Source organism: Nomascus leucogenys, chromosome 20, assembly GCF_006542625.1.
Source record: "Nomascus leucogenys isolate Asia chromosome 20, Asia_NLE_v1, whole genome shotgun sequence".
Lineage (NCBI taxonomy): Eukaryota > Metazoa > Chordata > Mammalia > Primates > Hylobatidae > Nomascus > Nomascus leucogenys.
In genome coordinates this window covers 36,066,673-36,086,937 of record NC_044400.1, presented here as the reverse complement: position 1 = coordinate 36,086,937, position 20,265 = coordinate 36,066,673, and the positions used below count along the sequence as shown (strand labels likewise).

Genomic DNA, 20,265 nt, shown 5'->3' with positions numbered 1-20,265 from the left:
AGCTCAGAAACCTTGTGCTTCCCATGAGTGCAGCTGTTCCCAGAGGCCTCCGGCCCTGTCTCACCTCCCCAGACTGCCTTGAGAGGCTCTGGCTGGCCTGTCTCTAGTGTGGCCAGATTCTATCTGGTCAGTGGCAAGGGAGGACCCCAGGCAACAATACTGACAACAGGGAAGAGAACAGATCTCCAGGGCCAGTGAGTGGCGCTACGGAAAGGCTGGGAGTGGCCCCTGTGCGGTTTTCACCAGACCCATGGTCAGGGGCTCTAGGCCTCCATGTGTTGTGCTGCACGGGCTACTGGCTCCCTCTCCAAAATCGACCCTGGGTGAGCTGTGGAGGTGAGAAGGCAGTGTGCATTTCAGAAACTAACCAAAATTGGTGAGAAAATCTTGGAGAAACTGAAGTTACCCGGGGTGGCTGGAGCTGGGGATGGAGGATGGGGCAGCCAAGAGCCGGACTTAAGAAGGCTGTTCACACTTGGTTCTTGTTGCTTGCCTCCCACACCCCATGACAAACGCTGCCTGGTCCTGCTCAGGTGCCAGGATTGCAAGGTGGCTGTGTCAGCCAGTGTGAGGGCCCCACCAGTCACCGGTGTTGTATGCCCTCCATCCTCCTCCTGAAACCCCGCTGGGTGGGACAGTTGCTATCCAGGGAAATGGGCCCCTTCCACTGTCATCTCCTCCAGGGCTTTCACCGGAAGGCCTGCCTGCAGGAGTGGCTTGTGGGGTGGCAGGATGCAGGAGAGAGTGAGTGAGGTGCTTCATGCCGGGACTCTCTGCTCTGGGGCCACCCTCCTCGTTGACTCATTGGGAGCCTTCCTAGTGCAGACAGGGTGACCAGGAGCTGCTAAGCCCAGGGAATGCACACACGTGCACTGGAGCAGCTGCCTATCTTAAGAGTCCAATGCCCACTGAAACACAGTAGGCTGCACAGCACCCACTACTGGACGTAGAGTTGCTGGAAAAGACAGACCAAACATATTTAATAAGCACAATAAATATCTTTTTGGATACAGAAAAATATTATTAGCAATAAGACCCAAGAAAAAGAAACTACAGAAAAGAACCAAGTCAAAATATTACATATGCAAAATGTAATCTTGAATTAAAGACCACATTACCTTGAGCAAACAGGGTAAATGCAGATGAAAGAGGAAGCCAGTCTTTACTTTAAAGGTATGGCTGTCACAGTGTGGACTTTGGAGCTGGTCCACTTTAGTTAGGGTAATTTGTAGAGCATTTATTTACAGAAGTGCTAATCACCCAGGTATGTTTGGGCTGAAGGCTCCAGGAAAGCCCAGGGCAGGGGCCTGGCACAAGCAGCAGAAGCAGAGCTCTTGCCACCCAAGGCCTTGAAGGACCAGTGAAGTGGGAGCCGTGGGGAGAGGGTGCCCGAGAGGAGCAGGGACACTCAGCCAAGGGACACAGCCAGCCAAGGTGGCCTCACAAAGAGGGTTTTCATGGAAACAAATGCACTGACTACTTCATTCCCACATCTTCAGCTGAGGCTCCCAAGGCAAGTGGAAAGAGCAGCTGTGGGTGGCCTCGGTCACTTGGGTCAGCTCTCCTCCTTAAAACAAATACAGAAATCAATAAAAGTGTTGATTGTATTATTTAAAAAAAATCTTCGGCCAGTCGTGGTGGCTCACACCTGTAATCCCAGCACTTTGAGAGGCCCAGGTGGGCAGATCACAAGGTCAGGAGATTGAGACCATCCTGGCTAACATGGTGAAACCCCATCTCTACTAAAAATACAAAGAATTAGCCAGGTGTGGTGGTGGGCACCTGTAGTCCCAGCTACTTGGGAGGCTGAGGCAGGAGAATGGCGTGAACCCGGGAGGCGGAGGTTGCAGTGAGCTGAGATCGTGCCACTGCACTCCAGCCTGGGCGACAGACGGAGACTCCATCTCAGAAAAAAAAAAAAAAACACAAAAAAAAACTTCATGAAGACATTGGAAATGTAGAAAGAGATCTGCTAGGCCAGGTTCTAGAGGGAAGCCTGCCATGAGAATGGTCATCACATATCTGGGACGCACAGTGGTCTCTGCTGGGAGGGCCTTCTCAGAGCTCACAATTGGGCTGCACCTCAGCAGACCTTTGCAAAAACAGCAGAAGTCAAGGCCCAGGAGTGGAGCTGTGTTGGAGTTCTCCAGAGAAACAGAACTAATAGGATGTGTATATATATTATATAGTGAGACTTTTCATCTTAGGGAATTGGCTTATGAGATTATGGAGGTTGGCAGGCAGGCCAGCAGGCTGGAGACTCAAGGAGAGCTGATGGTGCAGTCCAAGTCTATGTTTATCATGTTTTTTATTTTCAGTATTTTTATGGACAGTTTGACATCTTGTAGGAGGTGAGGGGCCTTGCTGGCTGAGGAGAGGCTGCTTCTCCCAGGGCTAGCAAACTTCTGGAGATAATAAACAATCTGGCTGCAAACATACCTTACGTATGCAAACTGATCCCTAGTCCATCTCTGAAACATTACCTTTGTTTAATGCTCACACACCAATATTTTCCAATATTTTCCTTGGCCTAAATCACCCCAGGGCAACTAGAGACCACTCCGATAGCCCACAGCCTGCGGATGTTATTCCAGTGAGCCAATCCTAAGCCGTGGAGACCACATGAAACGCTTCCTGGGCTGGGCTTCCCCCTCACTCCTTTGGCTTCCTGACCAAACCGGGCACTTCCCCACAGGGGTCTGTGCGGTGTGGCATGGCCCCTCTTCTTGGAAACGTTTATAAAAACCTTTCTTCAATGGCACTAACTTTTTTTTTTTGAGACGAAGTCTTTTGTCCCTCAGGCTGGAGTGCGATGGCATGATCTCGGCTCACTGCAAGCTCCGCCTCCTGGGTTCAAGTGATTCTCCTGCCTCAGCCTCCCGAGCAGCTGGGAGCCACCGCGCCCTGTGGAGAAGCTATTTAAATCATACTGCTTTATATAAGCTCATAAAAACAAATTTTATATAAAATTTAATGACAGAAAAATATTGATGCTTGTATTAGTCCATTCTCACACTGCTAATAGAAACATGCCCGAGACTGGGTAATTTATAAAGGAAAGAGGTTTAACTGACTTACAGTTCAGCATGGCTGGGGAGGCCTCAGGAAACTTACAATCATGGCAGAAGGCAAAGGTTAAGTCCCAGCTACCCAGGAGGCTGAGCCAGGAGAATTGCTTGAACCTGGCAGGCGGAGGTTGCAGTGAGCCGAGATCCCACCACTGCACTCCAGCCTGGGGGACAGAGTGAGACTCTTTCAAAAAACAAAAAACAAACAAACAAAAACCCTCAAGGAAAGGAACTGTGAGCCGTGGATTTTATGCTTAGCGAAACTGACTTACAGGTAGAAAAAGCACTGATATTCCAATCACTTAAGACCTCAGGTGATATTGTTCCCATGATTCTTTAAAGGGGGTTGATCAAAATTAGAACACTGAAATGCCCAGAAAGACAATGACATAAGGCCAGACAGTGAATACGAAATTTGCAGTTACTTTGTTCAACTAAGATTAAATGAGGGGGCCCGGCATGTTGGCTCACGCCTGTAAGCCCAGCACTTTGGGAGGCCAAGGTGGGCAGATCATGAGGTCAGGAGATTGAGACCATCTTTGCTAAAATCGTGAAACCTCATCTCTACTAAAAATACAAAAAATTAGCAGGGCATGGTGGCGGGTGCCTGCAGTCCCAGCTGCTCAGGAGGCTGAGGCAGGAGAATCGGTTGAACCTGGGAGGTAGAGGTGGCAATGAGCCAAGATCATGCCACTGCACTCCGGCCTAGGCGACAGAGCCAGACTCCATCTTAAAAAAAAAAAAGAATAAATGAGGGTTGTGTGAATGAGAGGCAGAGGGGCCTTGGTGGTAATCACAAGGGTGGATTGCCTTGCAATAATTTATTAACAGCTATCTTTGTTTTGGATTCTCTTCTACATATTTGCTTCATTTTATGTAAAAATATTTTTAAACAACTCGTAATTTTCGTTGTATATAAAAACAACATAAAATGCAAAAAATATCACCAAAGCGAATTCGAAATCTATACCATTTGGAAACTAAATATCACCAAAGCGAATTCTAAATCTATACCATTTGGAAACCAAATCACTAAATTAGCTGATTTGAGAGACAGGTGTTCAGGGAGGAGCTGCATGGCAGTTGCTGTCCTTCAGCCAAGTGTCTGATTGAAGCTTCAGCTTCTCAGAGGCTCGGCCTTTGGCCTTCTGGTCATGGTCAGGTCACGGTCACAGCCTTCCCAGGGGTGAATCCCAGAATCTGCAACACAAATGCAGGTGATAGAGTTACTGGGGAGGCACAGATGTGGCTGGAGGAGGGGTGGCTGGGGTGGGTGTGTGGGACCCAGAAGGAACCTCAGGCTGTGAATGGTATGTCAGCCTTGAGCCCTGACATCCAGGCATCAAGGCCACAGGGTGCTGAGGTCTTATTTGTGCCTCAGTGCTGAGGATGTGGGCCATTGCACACAGAGGCAGTTTAACCCGGGCTTTCAGCTGGGCAGCTTGTAGCTGACTGGTCCCCTGGACAGTGAAACTGATGCAGAAGGAAGGGAAGGCCCCAAGACTCTGGGATGAAAAGTCAGAGTCCCACACACCTGGGCTGGGTGAGGAGCCGATTAGTCTCAGGTCTCATGGAATAGGGTGGAAGAGACAACCTTTTCCTTCCACTCCTCCACTCAATACAACCATGTCATGAGATCTTCATGTTAAAAATGAATAGCTCCTGCCTATAATCCTAACACTTGGGAAGGACGAGGCAGGAGGCTTGCTTGAGGCCTGGAGTTTGAAACAAGCCTGAGCAACAGAGCGAGATCTCATTGCTACAAAATATACAACTAAAAACTAAAAAAAGTGGCCAGGCTTGGTGGCTCATGCCTGTAATTCTAGTACTTTGGGAAGCCGAGGCGGGTGGATCACTTGAGCCCAGGAGTTGGAGACCAGCCTGGCCAACATGGTGAAATCCTGTCTTTACTATAATAACAATACAAAAATTAGCCAGCCATGGTGGTGTGCACCTGTAATCCCAGCTTCTCCGGAGCCTGAGGCAGGAGAATCTCTTGAGCCCAGAAGTTTGAGGCAGCAGTGAGCTATGATCACACCACTGTACTCCACCCTGGGTGACAGAGCAAGACCCCGTCTCCTAAAAATGAAGAGTTTCCAGGAGCTCTTTCTTTGTTCCCTATGGTAATTTTTCTTTCCATAAACACAACCACCAAAATTTCAATTTTAAAAACTTATGCTATGGTAAGAAAAACATAGTTCTATGTTTCATGTTCTAACATGAAAATGTTACAGAAGATGCTGCTTTTTAAATGTGAAAAATCGAGTTATATTGATTTTTATTTATTTATTTTATTTATTTACAAGATTGGGAAACAGATAAAAGGAACATAAGTAATGTCTTAGTCTGTTTGGGCTGCTATAATAAAATGCCATAGGCTGGATGGCTTGTAAAGAACAGAAATGGCCAGGCGTGGTGGCTCACGCCTGTAATCCCAGCACTTTGGGAGGCTGAGGCGGGTGGATCACGAGGTCAGGAGTCTAAGACCAGCCTGGCCAACATAGTGAAACCCCGTCTCTACTAAAAATATAAAAATTAGCTGGGCGTGGTGGTGGGCTCCTATAGTCCCAGCTACTCGGGAGGCTGAGGGAGGAGAATGGCATGAACCTGGGAGGCGGAGCTTGCAGTGAGCCGAGATTGCGCCACTGCACTCCAGCCCGGGCGACAGAGTGAGACTCTGTCTCAAAAAAAAAAAAAAGGAAAAACAAAACAAAACAAAAAACAGAAATAAAGTTCTCACAGTTCTGGAGAAGTGAAGTCTAATTTCAAGGTGCCGGCCGATTTGGTGTCTGGTGAGGACCCACTTCCATAGATGATGCCTTCTGGCTGTGTCCTCACTTGGCAAAAGGGGTGAGGCGTCTCTCTGGGGCAAACAATTCTATTTAAATACAATGTATTTCACACATATACATGAGCCAGAATGAAACTCAAACCATAATGTGTTTGAGGTTTTTTTTTTTTTTTTTTTTTTTTTAACAGAGTCTTACTCTGTTGCCCAGGCTGGAGTGCAGTGGGTCAATCTCTGCTCACTGCAACCTCCACCTTCCAGGTTCAAGTGATTCTCCTGCCTCAGTCTCCTAAGTAGCTGGGATTACAGGCATGTGCCACCACACCAAGCTAATGTTTGTATTTTTAGTATAGATGGGGTTTCACCATGTTGGTCAGGATGGTCTTGAACTCCTGACCTCGTGATCTACCTATCTCAGCCTCCCAAAGGGCTGGGATTACAGGAGTGAGTGCCACCGCACCTGGCCATCTGTGTCTTTATTTATTCATGTATCTGAGACAGAGTCTCATTCTGTCTCGCAGGCTGGAGTGCTGTGGTGTGATCACGGCTCCCTGCAGCCTCCACTTACTGGGCTCAAGTGATCCTCCCTCTTCAGCCTCCCGAATAGCTGGGACCACAGACGTGCACCACCACACCTGGCTAATTTTTAAACATTTTTGTAAGGAAGGAATCTCTTTATGTTGCCCAGGCTGGTCTCAAACTCCTGGGCTCAAGTGATTCTCCTGCCTCGGCCTCTCAAAGTGCTAAGATTACAGGGGTGACCCACTGTGCCTGGCCTCATTTTATATTTATATTTACTCAAAATGATAACCTCGACAGGTTTCCTTGCAAAGGCGTGCAGAGCACAGCAAGAATTTCAACGGGTAGACTGGGTAGACTGGGTGGACTCGGGAGGGGCGCGGCACCCCCTCCCCCATCCCCTGCGGAGCTTTTCTCAGCCTGCGCCTCCCCACGCAGGAAGAGGGCCATGTGCAGTCCTGACGCTCTTCCCTTAAGAAACCCTTATGAGGCCGGGCGCGGTGGCTCACGCTTGTAATCCCAGCACTTTGAGAGGCTGAGGCGGGCGGATCACGAGGTCAGGAAATCGAGACCATGGTGAAACCCCGTCTCTACTAAAAATACAAAAAATTAGCCAGGCCTGGTGGCGGGCGCCTGTAGTCCCAGCTACTCGGAGAGGCTGAGGCAGGAGAATGGCGTGAACCCGGGAGGCGGAGCTTGCAGTGAGCCGAGATTGTGCCACTACACTCCAGCCTGGGCGACAGAGCAAGACTCCGTCTCAAAAAAAAAAAAAAAAAAAAAAAAAAAGAAAAGAAACCCTCATGTCGATTTTCGTATTATGGTGTTTCTTGCTCACCACACAGGAATTATGGCGGGCAGGAGTGAAAGAGACAGACTTTCCACAGGAGAACGGCATTTCCTATTCTTGGCAACATTGTTTACAGCAAAATATTAGACCCCAAATGGTGAAACTTGGAGGAAGATTCCCCCAGCTCTGCCCAGTGGGCTCCTTTTTTCTGAGCTTCTCAGCAGCACCGGGCGGATGTGGCTACACCGAGGTCTGACTGCAGAAGGCAGGAACCCTGTCCTGCATTCGAGCTATTGAGATCCTGGGAGGGCTGACTGAGGCTGCCTGTAATACCAATGAGAATGAGGGAGGGGCTGGAGTGATGCCGCAGTGGTGGAAGTTTCTTTTATTAAAAAAAAAAAATTATTTAATTTTAATTTAAAAATTTTTCAGACAGGGTCTTGCTCTGTAGCTTAGGCTGGAGTGCAGCGGTGGCATCATATTATAGTTCACGGCAGCCTCTGCCTCCAGGGCTCAGTGATCCTCCTGCCTCAGCCTCCCAAAGTGTGGGGATTACAGGCGTGAGCCACTGTACCTGGCTGGAAGTTTTCATTTGATGCCAAAAGTGTCTGAGGGAGCAAAGACTCTGGGATGACTGAAGTCTCAGGCCTGGTAAGCACCCCACACAGGGAGGCTCAGGAACAAGGGTTAAAATGATAATTGACATCAAACTTGTAGTGGGGGTTTATAGTCTCTCCTAGACAGCAGAGAACGTGCCTGGGGGTTGGAATCAAGGGGCCAAACTGCAGTCCCCCAATTTCCCGTTTATTATTATTATTATTATTTTTGAGACAGAGTCTTGCTCTGTCGCCCAGGCTGGTTGGAGTTCAGTGGCCAAGCTCGGCTCACTGCAAGCTGCGCCTCCTGGGTTCACGCCGTTCTCCCACCTCAGCCTCCCGAGTAGCTGGGACTACAGGCGCCTGCCACCACGCCTGGCTAATTTTTGTATTTTTAGTAGAGACGGGGTTTCACCGTGTTAGCCAGGATGGTCTCGATCTCTTGACCTCGTGATCCGCCCGCCTCGGCCTCCCAAAGTGCTGGGATTACAGGCGTGAGCCATGGTGCCTGGCCTATTTTTTTTTATTTTTATTCTTAGTTTTTTGAGATGGAGTCTAGCTCTGTTGTCCAGGCTGGAGTGCAGTGGTGCAATCTTGGCTGACGGCAACCTCTGTTTCCCTGGTTCAAGCAATTCTCCTGCCTCAGCCTCCGGAGTAGCTGAGATTACAGGCATGTGCCACCACACCTGGCTGATTTTTTTTTTTTTTTTTGTATTTTTAGTAGAATCGGGGTTTCACCAGGTTGGCCAGGCTGGTCTCGAACTCATGACCTTGTGACCCACCCGCCTCGGCCTCCCAAAGTGCAGGGATTACAGGCGTGAGCCACCGTGCCCGGCCTGAGATTTATTATTAAATGAAGTCATTGATTCAGTGACGGATTCTGAAGCAGGGTGTGTCCGTTTAGAACCCAGTGAGCATTTTCTGGGTGGTGATGAGACTTCCCCCTAGGTTTCCTGAGGTGTCCTCGGCAGAGAGTAAACCTCAGAGGCAGCAGCAGGCTAATGAGCACAATGCTGGATCTGAGCAGATGCTTGTTACTCATCATCCTCGTCTCGGCTCTGGGCTGTGCCCCGCCAACGAGACAGAAAGTCACTCCACCAGCATCAGGGGAGCTTTAGCAAGGACAACCCAGGAGCAAGGCCTCAGTGGCTCCTTAGTCCATGGTGGTTCTAATGGTGTGAACAGCTCTTGCCTACTTGTTTTTAAATGTGGGTTTTATTTTTATTTAGGTAGGACAAGAATGAAGACGTGGAAATGATGAAAAGATAGTTTGTTATATTCACAGGGCAGGAGGACAGGCCACCCCACACCACACAGGGCCACATGGAGAGGCCCCAGGGTTGGTCAGGAAGCAAAGGGAGCAAGAGGAAAATGTACCAGGCAACTAGGGATAGCCCCTGTGCCCTGAAGCCTGCAGAAAGGACTCACTAGCCAACCCTACACCATCTGCCCCTGCCTCACCTACTCCTTCCCACAGAAGCCACAGTACAGGCTCCTGCCCACGGTGCCCACTCCCTCTGCCTTCCGGCCCACTCTGGGGCTGCCCCATGTGTCCCTGCATGACACACCTCCTGTTTCTAAGTAAGTCTACACGCTTTTTCCTCCTTGACATAATTTCCAGGTCTGCATTCTTACCATATCTGATTAAAACGTATCTCATTTGAAAACGAACTGATTCGGCAGATAAACCACTTGTGAACAAACGAGTAACGTTCTCACATATATAGTGCCGGAGTTTAGCTGTTTCAGGTAATTAACATAATTTGTATAAGGATTAGAAATAGCTCTACGGTAGATCACATTTCAGATTTCATGACAATAAATTTGTTGGAGAATCAGTGAGTTAGGATGCAACCTCACTTGTCAAATCATGGTTGCATCACAGCCATAGGTTTGAGTACAGATAGAAGATCTGATAAAAATCAACAAAAGCATATAGGTTGTATGGAATAAAGAGTACTGTATATTTTGTTATTACTTGAAATTCTGTGCTATAATGTACTTTATATCAGTAAAACTTATAATAAAGTGATATCAGCTGGGTGCAGAGGCTTATGTCTGTCATCCCAGGACTTTGGGAGGCCGAGGCAGGTGGATCACGAGGTCAGGAGATCGAAACCATCCTGGCTAACACGGTGAAACCCCATCTCTACTAAAAATACACAAAATTAGCCAGGCATGGTGGCGGGTGCCTGTAGTCCCAGCTACTTGGGAGGCTGAGGCAGGAGAATGGCGTGAACCCGGGAGGTGGAGCTTGCAATGAGCTGAGATTGCACCACTGCACTTCCAGCCTGGGTGACAGAGTGAGATTGCATCTCAAAAAAAAAAAAAAACAAAAAAAAACCAACAAGTGATATCAGCATACTGATGCACCTGTTTTGTTTCTGGAGAGCCAGTTCTTACACACTGAGCAGCACATCCTTCCCTGTGGGAGTGCTGCAGACATTTCCCAGCCCAGGGCCCCACTCAATTGGCAGCACTCAGCTCCTGAGGATCCAGCTAGCTCTGTGGCCACAAACTTCCTTAGTACGGTGTCGGGGTTCTGAAGGGGTCCAGGTGCTGGCCAGATCAATGTGAGTCGAGCAGCTGTAACCATGGGAGGCACAGCCCCTTGTTTTCCTTTCCCCGTAACAGACAGTCCAAGTGAGATAAGTGCCTGTGCATAGAAAGCTTATCAAATTTAATTTTAAATACTCAAAACTGAATTCCATGGAAAAGTCACTCCCAGAAACTTTTGTGGTGTGATGTATGGCTGTATGTGCCAGAGTGGCTTTGCAGACAACGGAAACTGGGAAAATATCCAGAGGCTGCTTTTGAACGCTCACAGCCAGAAAAGTCGATTTGGTTCTAGGCTAGAGTGGGGAAATTGTGATGTGGCTGAAAGGAACAAGAGCGCCCCTCAGCAGGCAGGCATTCGCTGGGGCTCTGAAGTTAAACCCCGACACAGGAACGGGCTGAACATACCAGCCCTGTGCTGGTACAAGTCCTTATGCACCCCCTGCATCTTCTTTCAGTGTCCCTGGTGAGTGGCTCCCTCAGAGAGGGGATGTGAGGATAGATTTTGCTCTTCTAGGATGTGTGGGGGATGAGTGAGCCAGGGCTAAGCTGGCAAGGAAAGGGCAGCTTCTATAAACACTGCAGAATGGACACAGCAGGGGACTGCTCTGGGAAGGGAGATGCCCTCCCTCCATCCGGGTGAGCAAACCCAGAGGTGTGAACAGGCTCTTCCCAGCAAGGGGTGCTGGCAGATAGTGGCCTGGGGGATTTCTCTATCTGTCCTCCTCAACTGCAGGGGACAGATAAGATCTGGGACACATTTATGTGAAGCTAACAGCCATGAGTCCAGCCTTGCTCTTTTCTCTCCTGAGAAGTTCCCATTTTTAACTGTCTCCCTGGACCCCTGAACTGCCAAAAGAAAATGCCTTTTATCTTCAAATTCTTCTTGTCTTTTCAGAGCTCGGTAATTAAAGGCTTCTCAGTTAGTTAGTAGACAGATAAATAGTAACTCTGGCTTTCTTGCTTATAATCAAGAATCATTCCACTAGAAGGATCCATTCTAGTATTCTAGTAGAGAAATCCATAGAACCTGATTTCTAATTTTCTAATTAATACGTATTTATACCCTAGATATTCATACTAATATTGAACAGTTCTGTTTTCCTTTTAACCACAACTGTCACCTCTCAAGTTCCATTTCTTAAGTGCACCTACTGAAAATAAGGCAGTGTCTTTTTTTGCCTGCCAATGTTGTAGAAAATAGGCATTCTGTAAACACAGATTTTATGAATAGCATATACATATTCATCAAGCTCTTAGACTAATTTGCAAAGTTCATCACTTGTTTATTCCTACAATAAACTGAAATAAAAGGCACTGCTCAGAACGCACTTGAAACTACCTTAAGACAACTTTGGTATAAATATATATATATTTTTGAGACGGAGTCTCGCTCTGTCGCCCAGGCTGGAGTGCAGTGGCGCAATCTCGGCTCACTGCGAGCTGCACTTCCCGGGTTCACTCACACCATTCTCCTGCCTCAGCCTCCCAAGTAGCCAGGACTACAGGCGCCTGCCACCATGTCCAACTAATTTTTTTTTTTTTTTTGGTATTTTTAGTAGAGACGGGGTTTTACGGTGTTAGCCAGGATGGTCTCGATCTCCTGACGTCGTGATCCGCCCGCCTTGGCCTACCAAAGTGCTGAGATTACAGGCGTGAGCCCCCGTGCCGGGTCTCAAAAAATATTAATGCCTAGAAATATTTATGTCTCAAAACTTGAATAATTATTTTTCTCATGAACCAGTGAACTCCAAGCCAGCCCTCTAATGAAGTCCTACTTTTTCTTTAATACTCATTTGAATGTTACGTTAAATTCATATTTTCATAGCCAATAGTTGAAAAGATTGAAAATGCCAATAAACTAATTGACAATATAAAATGTAAAATTGTGTCACACAGGCTTATGAACTACAGTGGATTTGAAAAGCTGAAGAGCTCAATGCAAGTGTCCTCTACCCGAAGTGTGTGCTCTTGGGGGCACATTCCGCATGGCCAAGCCTGTGTGGTGTCTCCGGGTCTGGCGTCCTCAGCTAGCGGCGCCCATCCCCCTGGACTGGTTGTGGACACGACAGCCTCCTCAGACTGGGAAGCGGCCTGAGAAGCGGTGCTCCGGAGACGGAGGCGGCTGGCCTGGGGCTCTTCAGGCTGAACTCTGCCTGCCTGCCTTGCCTTGCGGTGGGTTCCACAGCAGACGCTACCCCCTCAAGGGAGATGTTGTGAAAAGAAGGTGCTAACTGTCGGGGGAAGGTGGCGATGCCAGGCTTTCTGGCTCCAGCTTTGGCTCCTTCTCGCTGTTGTTCTGCTGTCTGTACCTACCGGTCACAGCGGTGCTGGGGACACACGTGTCCTTCTCCCAAGGATCTGGAGCCAAAGGCGCTTTCCTGAAAATATTTATTACCCAATAAAAATATTCACCCAGTGCTTCAGCTTATGGTAAACTAAACACATCTATTATTTACAACATAGAAAATTAAAGGCGATGCCCAAGTCCCGGCCTTCTGCAGGGGCGCCGCTCCCGCTGGAGGACGGAAGGGACGAGGGACCCAGGGTGCGCTGGCGCATCCGGGCGCAGGAGGCGGTGCAGGAGCGCGCAGGGCAGCAAGAGTAGCAGGCTGGGCGCGCCCCCGGCGCTCGGCCCGTGAGCGTGGGAGGCCAGGAAGTCTTTCGGGTCTGGAAAAACAGAGAAACCGGAGATATATGAGATAAAGTGTTCCGCCTCGGTTTGAGAGTGCAATAGAAACCCCTGCTCTCTGCCTTCTGCAGGCCCTTTTCTCCTGCTCCCTCACTAGGCTCTGCCCCTGGGACGCGCTGAAGGGTGAGGTATGCGGCGGCCAGTCCCGGCCGGCTGCACAGAGGGAAGCCTCTAAATGTTTGTAGAACTCGGAGAGCTGAAGGAGCATTACAGTACTGTGTTTAAAGGGGAACGAAGAACAGCCCTTCCGTCTTTTTTATTTGGCCCGTGACCTTTCAGGGAGTCCCGCTCCAGGTCATTGAGCGATGGGGCACATAGACCCGCTTTAAAACAGTGCTATAGTATAAATCAGCTCGCCTCCATCTGCTGCAATAAAGGTTCCACTTTTCCCCACATGAGTGCTCGAAATATTTCTTTGACGAGGGACAGCTGATGGAGCAGGAGGGTGCAGCCATCCAAAGTCTGGCTGCTGTTCTGAGGAGGCCTAGCCCTGTGAGTGGCGCCGCGCCCCATGGGAATCACCTGCCGGCCCCCTCGCCCACATCGCTGGTCACGGGAGGCCATGCCTGAACGCCTAGTCCCTGTGTCCCCTCCCCACCCCTCACAGCAGGCTTCATTCATGCTGAACCCTGAGGGTCCCTGAGCCTTGGTCTCTGTGTAGCTGGGACCCCAGCCCAGAACAGCGGAATGGGAATCTCTGGAGTGGTGAGGCTGGGCAGGGTCTTGGCTAATGCCCTGGGTGGTGATTGCCATGTGAAGCGGACAACTTTGCAGGCATGGCAGCCAGCACCACTAGAACATTCTCACAAGCGAGTCCAGGCCTGGCTTGGAGTGGGGTCAGGCTGGTAGAAGAGCATGCCCAACTACAGGGATCCTCTCCCCGGGGCCACTGAGCAAAGGCCAGCCACCTCCCTGCCCCCTGACCAGGCCTGCCCCGCCCTCTACTATACCTCCAGCAGATGTCCTCTGGACTTGGGAACCTGGCGTGAGCATGAAACTGGAAATTAACAACGAATGATGCAGACGAGCACCTGCAGCAAGAACCACTCTACACCTGTCCACAGGTGGGCTGTGGTGGCATTGGCCAGGTCAGGCTCACTCCAGGCTTGGGTGCCACCTCCCCATAGCACCCCACCTTGGGAGAGAGGATTGTTCCAGGGGTGCCAGAATCCCCAAACAGGAATGCTAACATCTAGGCTCAGACGAGGCTCCAGAGAAGCTGATGCTAAGACAGGCGCTCACAGCATGTGAAGCTATTCAGGTGAGAAAGGGGTCAGCAGTACTGGGTCCGTGCTGGCCTTCCCCTGAGGGAAGGAAACAGGAGGGCTGGACAGAGGGTGCATGCTTACAGGTTCAGAGCCAGCAGGTGCCAGGACCTGCGAGAGCCATTCCAATGGCATCCCAGAGGTCTGTAGACTGGGTCTGGCCCACAGATGTTTGTTTGCTTGTTGGTTGGTTGGTGGGTTTTTGCCAGAATTGCATTTTTAAAAATTAGTTTGCGGCAGTGAGGTGAGTCTTCACCTGGCCCCATCTCACTTCCGTGTTACCTGCCCATCTCTGAAGACACCTGAGTTGGCTACATCACTGCGTCATTCCATAGACTCTGAATTTTAGAGTAGTAAATTTGTCTCTTGATGCTTGTGAAAACTGATACTTGATGCTTTAGGGCCACAGTAGAAAGAACCACCGCCTTAGACTAACAAGGAGATCCTGGCTAGCTCAGGACTGCGCAAAAGTCCCTGCTACATGGAAGCTTTTCATTCTTGGACCCGCAGAGCACCAGACAGAACAAGGAGGGCTCTTGGAGATCCCCAGACAGAGAGTCCCTGCAGCAGCCAGGGGGCCATGCTTTTGTGGCAACATTCTATCTTCCACATACTCTTCAAAACCATCATAATCTCCCATTAAAGCATTTAAAACATTTACTTACCTATTACTGTGCTGTTGGCTTTGAAACATGACCAAATTTCCTATATTCTATACAACACTATAAAAAAATCTTCGTTTGTTTAATATTTATTCTTTCTTTTCTTTTTAAGAGACAGAATCTCGCTCTGTCACCCAGGTTGGAGTGCAGTGGTGCAATCATAGCTCACTGTAACCTCACACTCCTAGGCTCAAGTGATCCTTCTGTCTCTCAGCCTCCCAAGTAGTTGGGACCACAGGTGCTCGTCACCACACCTGGCTAATTTTTTGTAGAGACAGTTCTTGCTATATTGCCCAGGCTGTTCTCAAACTCCTGGCCTCAAGCAATCCTCCCATCTAAGCCTCCCAGAGTGCTGGGATTATAGGCATGAGCCACTGTACCCAGTCATATTGATAATTACTCGTATAGAAAGAGTACAAGAATGGGCCGGGAACGGTGGCTCACGCCTGTAATCCCAGCACTTTGAGAGGCCGAGGTGGGCGGATCACAAGGTCAGGAGATCGAGCCTATTCTGGCTAACACGGTTAGACCCCATCTCTACCAAAAATAAAAAATAAAAAAATTAGCCGGGCGTGGTGGTGGGCGCCTGTAGTCCCAGCTACTCAGGAAGCTGAGGCAGGAGAATGGCATGAACCCTGGAGGTGGAGCTTGCAGTGAGCCAAGATTGCACCACTGCACTCCAGCCTGGGTGACAGCGAGACTCCATCTCAAAAAAAAAAAAAAAAAAAAAGAGTACAAGAATGGCACAAGGTTAAGAATCAGATCCTGTTTACTATCTGCAGGAGTTGATCTCTCTGTGTCTCAGCTTCCCCAAATGTAAAAGGTGTACCTACTTCATTGGCTTTCATAAGAGTTAAATGGGATAATGGGTATATAAAGTGCCTGAAATACACTGAGGGCTCCTCTCATGTGGTAACACCCAGAAGAGCTTGCCCTACTGCAATGGCACCTGCCATGGAGGATGTTCCGTCTATCATCACTGTTGTCAACTTCAAGTCATCATAACCACCATCAGCACAGCCATCACCAGCATCACTGTAACTTGCCTTGAAGCAGGATGAATGGGTAAAAGAACACAAAGGTGTTACTGCCCTCTGTGCACCTGACAGATGACTCTGAAGGACGACTGCACTATTTGTCCAGCTTTGATGAACAGAGGTCACATTTTCAGAGCCATTATCATTGTCCTTGGCAAATAGCAGTCCCAGCACTGGATGTTTCCAAGAATGTAAAATCGTGACCAGATATCCTGGAAGTCATCACAGCTAGTCCCTTCCCCACATTCCTGCTGGGGCGGCCTAATGGCAGATGGGAACTGACTTCATCTGTGAGGACCACACAAGCACCCTCTGCGATTCTGATGCCTGTCCATGAAATCTGTGTCCTGTCTCTGGGGCATAGAGGAGCAGCTGGTGACTTCAGACGCAGAAGCCCAGCAAAAGGAGCACACATTGAAGAGGGGGTGCTTTGGGAAAATGTGGTCTGCACGGGGGGAGTGCTCTTCCCTGCTGGCACCATGCAGAGCTAGCTGAGAAGAAGGGAGCAGGGTGGGAAGTGGGGTTGGTGGCTGTGCCTCTATTAAGAGTGTCCCTTGACTGCTGGTCCTACCAGGGAGAGAAGAGAGGACAGGAAGGTGAAGGAGAGCTAAGCATGCATTGTGTACTCCTCCACTGTGGGCCTCCAAGAGCAAGAGGGAGGCTGGGGGGGCCGGGTTGAAGATCTTTGGGCCATTGGTGCTGCCCTCCACGCAGCCCTAGCAGGACAGCCTGAGAGCGACAGGTGGGAAGTGGGGTTGCCTTTTGACAGATGGAGGTGCCTAGGGCTGACTGAAGTGGAGGGAGGGGGCAGGAGAGTGGCTCAGGGGCCTTGGCTTCATCAGGTGTGCCTCTGGACACTGCACCACCAGACCACCCAGGCCTGGGAGAGGGCAGAGCTGGGGCTAGGGCCCAGAGGCTGGGCCTTCGCTAGCTGTGCCCTCCATTGCTAGCCCCAGCCAGTGCTCACCAAAGAGGAGAGGAGAGAAGGCACAGGATTCCAGAGGGAAATGCCGTGCCTGCCTGTGTCCCTGCTGGTCCCACAGCTGAGCAGATGGTGCTGGCCTAGTGCAGGGAAACCACCTGAGATTTATGCAGCTAACTTGTCTCCCAGCTTCCTCTCCGATTACCAGCTGGTTATCTCCTGAAATTCCGCTCACTGAAACGGACACGTGAGGACATTGTTTGGAAATCATTTTTAAACTCAGCAATCTGGATATGAGAACTTCAAAACAAAATTTAATTCACTATATGATTCCCAATGAATGCGACTTTCTTCAATCATGAATCGATCTAGTTTGCTAAATGCTATGTGGCCTGGCACTGGAAGATGCACTGTGGATCAGTATGGAGGGTGAGCTGCAAGGAAGGCGCAACCGCGTGCGGGGGTGAGCTGGGGACCGAATCACAGGGCCTCTTACCACAGCGGCCAGGCATCTGGAGGGCGAGGCAGTGCAGGGCCCCGAAGATGCACCTGCACAGGTGGCAGCCGCGGAGGGTCCAGGCTCCGTGCTCCAGGGCGCCGCATTCACTGAGAAGACGGGGACCTGCATCAATGCGGTGGCCCGCGCATCCCTCCCCCGGCGCCAACTCCCGCGCCCCCCAAGACCCGCGCCGTCCCTCTCCTGACGCCCACTCCAGCGCCCCCAGACCCGCACGTCCCTCACCCGGCACCCACCCCCCTCCCCACCCCGCGCACCCCTGTGCCCACCTGCGCCTCTGGTCATGCTCGCAGTAGCGGCCGGTGAAGTGGGCCGGGCACACGCAGAAGCTGCCCAGCACGCAGGTACCGCCGTTCCGGCAGCAGCGGGGCCTCGCGGACGCACCTGCGGGGTCACCCGGGCGTCAGCCCTGCGCCCCGCGGCTCGTGGCCCTCCCCGCAGGGGCGGGGCCGAACGTGGCCGCCCCGGGGAGGCAGTAAAATCAGCTCCCAGCCAAGTGTGTTTGCTCAGGTAAACCCTGCTTGTTAGGGATGTGAAACAAACTACCAGGGGTGCGGCCTACAAGCTGGGCTTGCTCTCTCCCTTCCTTTCACATGTTAACCTCTGGCTGTGGCTTCACCTGACAGTGATCAAGCACAGGCCTCCTGGGCGGGACCACCCACGGGTGTGATGACGCCAAACCCACCGGCGAGGGGCCTCCTGGGGACGCGGTGTCTGGGATAAGCCAAGCAAGAGTCCGCTGTTATCTTGGCTTGGGATATTTATTTTCAACACATTTAAATCACAGTTCTCTAGATCTGCAGCAAAATAACCATTGAAGAGCAAATACGTTTTACCAATGAAAGAGTAAAACTGTTTAGCACCTCACTAGGAATTGTCTCTAGCTTTATAGCTTTATAAGTGCATCATCATTTGAAGATAACAAAATGCTCTCCTTGGATTTTATCCTGAATTTATCCTACATATTCTCAGATCCTAAACTCTGAGTCCGCAGACTGAGATGACGCCCCGGATTTTGTGGGCAGCGCCGCAACTTACCCTCTCCGAAAGCCCGGGAGTAGGGGAGCGGCTCCTCCGGCCCCCAGCCCTCGGCGCTCCCAGTCACCTCTCCCAAATGACTGGAGGTCCGGTTGAGCGGTGACTGTTGGTGCTTCTGAGTGGCAACCTTGGTGACTTCCTCTCTATCGCCATTATGTTTCTCTCTTTGATAGCCTTTAAAAAATATTGAAAATGTGAGACTGATAATGATTAAGAAACAAATATTTTATGCAATTAAAACTGAAATTATGAATAAAATGTTTCTTACTGTTTCCCAAATTGATGATCTGTAATGCCAAACTGACCGTAAACAGAAGCCTAGAATATTTAAAGAAAATCACTGAAGTTGAAAATATCTTTAAAAGGATAAGCAGAAATTCACATATACATAAAAATACAATGCCATCATTATATATAAATATTAAATTGTGTAAAATAATTATAATGAATAAGGCAATCATTTTGTAACTTGTAGGTTTTTGTTAATTTTGCTATGGCTTAGAAAGATTTTGAGACAGAAAGTGTACACCTCCTTTAATGAACAGTGGCTCATGCACTACGATTTATTCTGAGGCTCTTAAGACCCCTTCTTGGCTCTAAGATCTCATGACCTCTGTCCTTACCTGACATGGTGCCTCCAGGTCATTTTTGGTTTGAGAGTCTCCTTCTCTTACTGCATTGAAGTTCAGTTTCCAGGAAAGCTGAATCTGAAGAGTCTCTGCATTTGAAGGTGTCTTTACTCCAGGCCCCGGGGACACAGAATGGACGAGTACAGAAGATGTGGATGTTCCCTTCTCTTCCTCAGCCAGGAGAAACGGGGGATGGTATCTTGAGTTCTGCAGCCCCTGAGCTAGGGTTGGGGGTGAGGTGACAGGCAGGCCCCTCCGAGCCTGAAGAACAATTCCCTCTATGAGACCTGGCTGGGGGGTGGGGACTTGGGCTGACTCCCCCCAGCAGTGTTTACAGTGCTGACAGCAGCAGGAGTGACCAATCCCTGATGTAAAACATTGGTATCCAAGGTGACGAGCCATTTTCTCACTGAAAAAAAAAAAAAAAACAAAAAAAAACCCAACATGAACAAAAAGCTTTCACAGGAAGGTGGAGATTTTCTATTGCATACTACTTGTACTGGGAGATGGTGAGGGGCCCGGCGGGAGAGGGAGCTGCTGTGTGGGGCACAGGCAACAGCCTGGGGTCCCAGCCGCCCTAAGTGGGGAACACGAGGATAAAGGAAAGCATGTCACCCCTGCTTTAAAAGAGGCCCCCTCACTCTGCAGATGGAGCCTCTTCTCTGTGCCCAGCAAGTGGGGGAGGGGCACTGCCCCCATTTACTATAGGACCCTTTAGGGTAGGCACTATTATTATCCCGCAGGTGAAAACACAGAAAGGGAGGCTTAGAGAGTTTAAGTCCCTTGGCAGTTAGATCTCTGAAAAACATGAACAGCACAGATATGATGAGGAGATACCCACAGGTATTTAAGGCAACTACAGGGAGCCCTTGGGAGCACAGGCGCAACTGCAGCGCCCGCCCATCGCCAGAGGAGCCTGCTGAATCCAAACGGAACCCAAGGAGGGAGTGATTTGGGGTATTTTCTAGCACCTTCTAAATCTGTTTTTCTAACTACCAGAATAGGGACTGAGCCCCTTCTATCAGCACTAAAGAAGACACTTTGCAACCCAGTGTTGCAAATTGTTCTGTGATTTTAATATAAAAACTCATTTCTAAAAATAGTATTCTTCCTCCAAGGCTGAAATAGTCTTTAATGGTGATTTAATTTCTTACATCTTTACATGTGAGGTTTATTAAAGAGGCTGTTA

At 49.6% G+C, this 20,265-nt stretch overlaps 1 protein-coding gene across 3 annotated transcripts; it reads right to left on the bottom strand.

Annotated features, from left to right (window-relative positions):
- Positions 1-12,078: 12,078 nt before the first annotated feature.
- On the bottom strand, positions 12,079-19,480 carry LOC100600217 (cryptic protein). Of its 3 annotated transcripts, XM_003278151.4 has the most exons (6): positions 19,071-19,480; positions 18,716-18,765; positions 18,448-18,621; positions 17,679-17,793; positions 17,389-17,498; positions 12,082-12,984 (listed from the first exon to the last, which is right to left on the bottom strand). In XM_003278151.4, exons 1-6 carry the CDS (start codon positions 19,091-19,093, stop codon positions 12,785-12,787), a joined length of 672 nt encoding a protein of 223 aa, XP_003278199.2. In that variant the 5' UTR covers positions 19,094-19,480; the 3' UTR covers positions 12,082-12,784. The 3 variants fall into 3 exon arrangements, with proteins under 3 accessions (XP_012353303.2, XP_004091673.2, XP_003278199.2); XM_012497849.2 differs by lacking the exon at positions 17,679-17,793 and having other exon boundaries at positions 12,079-12,984; XM_004091625.3 differs by lacking the exons at positions 17,389-17,498; positions 17,679-17,793 and having other exon boundaries at positions 12,079-12,984.
- Positions 19,481-20,265: the final 785 nt, after the last annotated feature.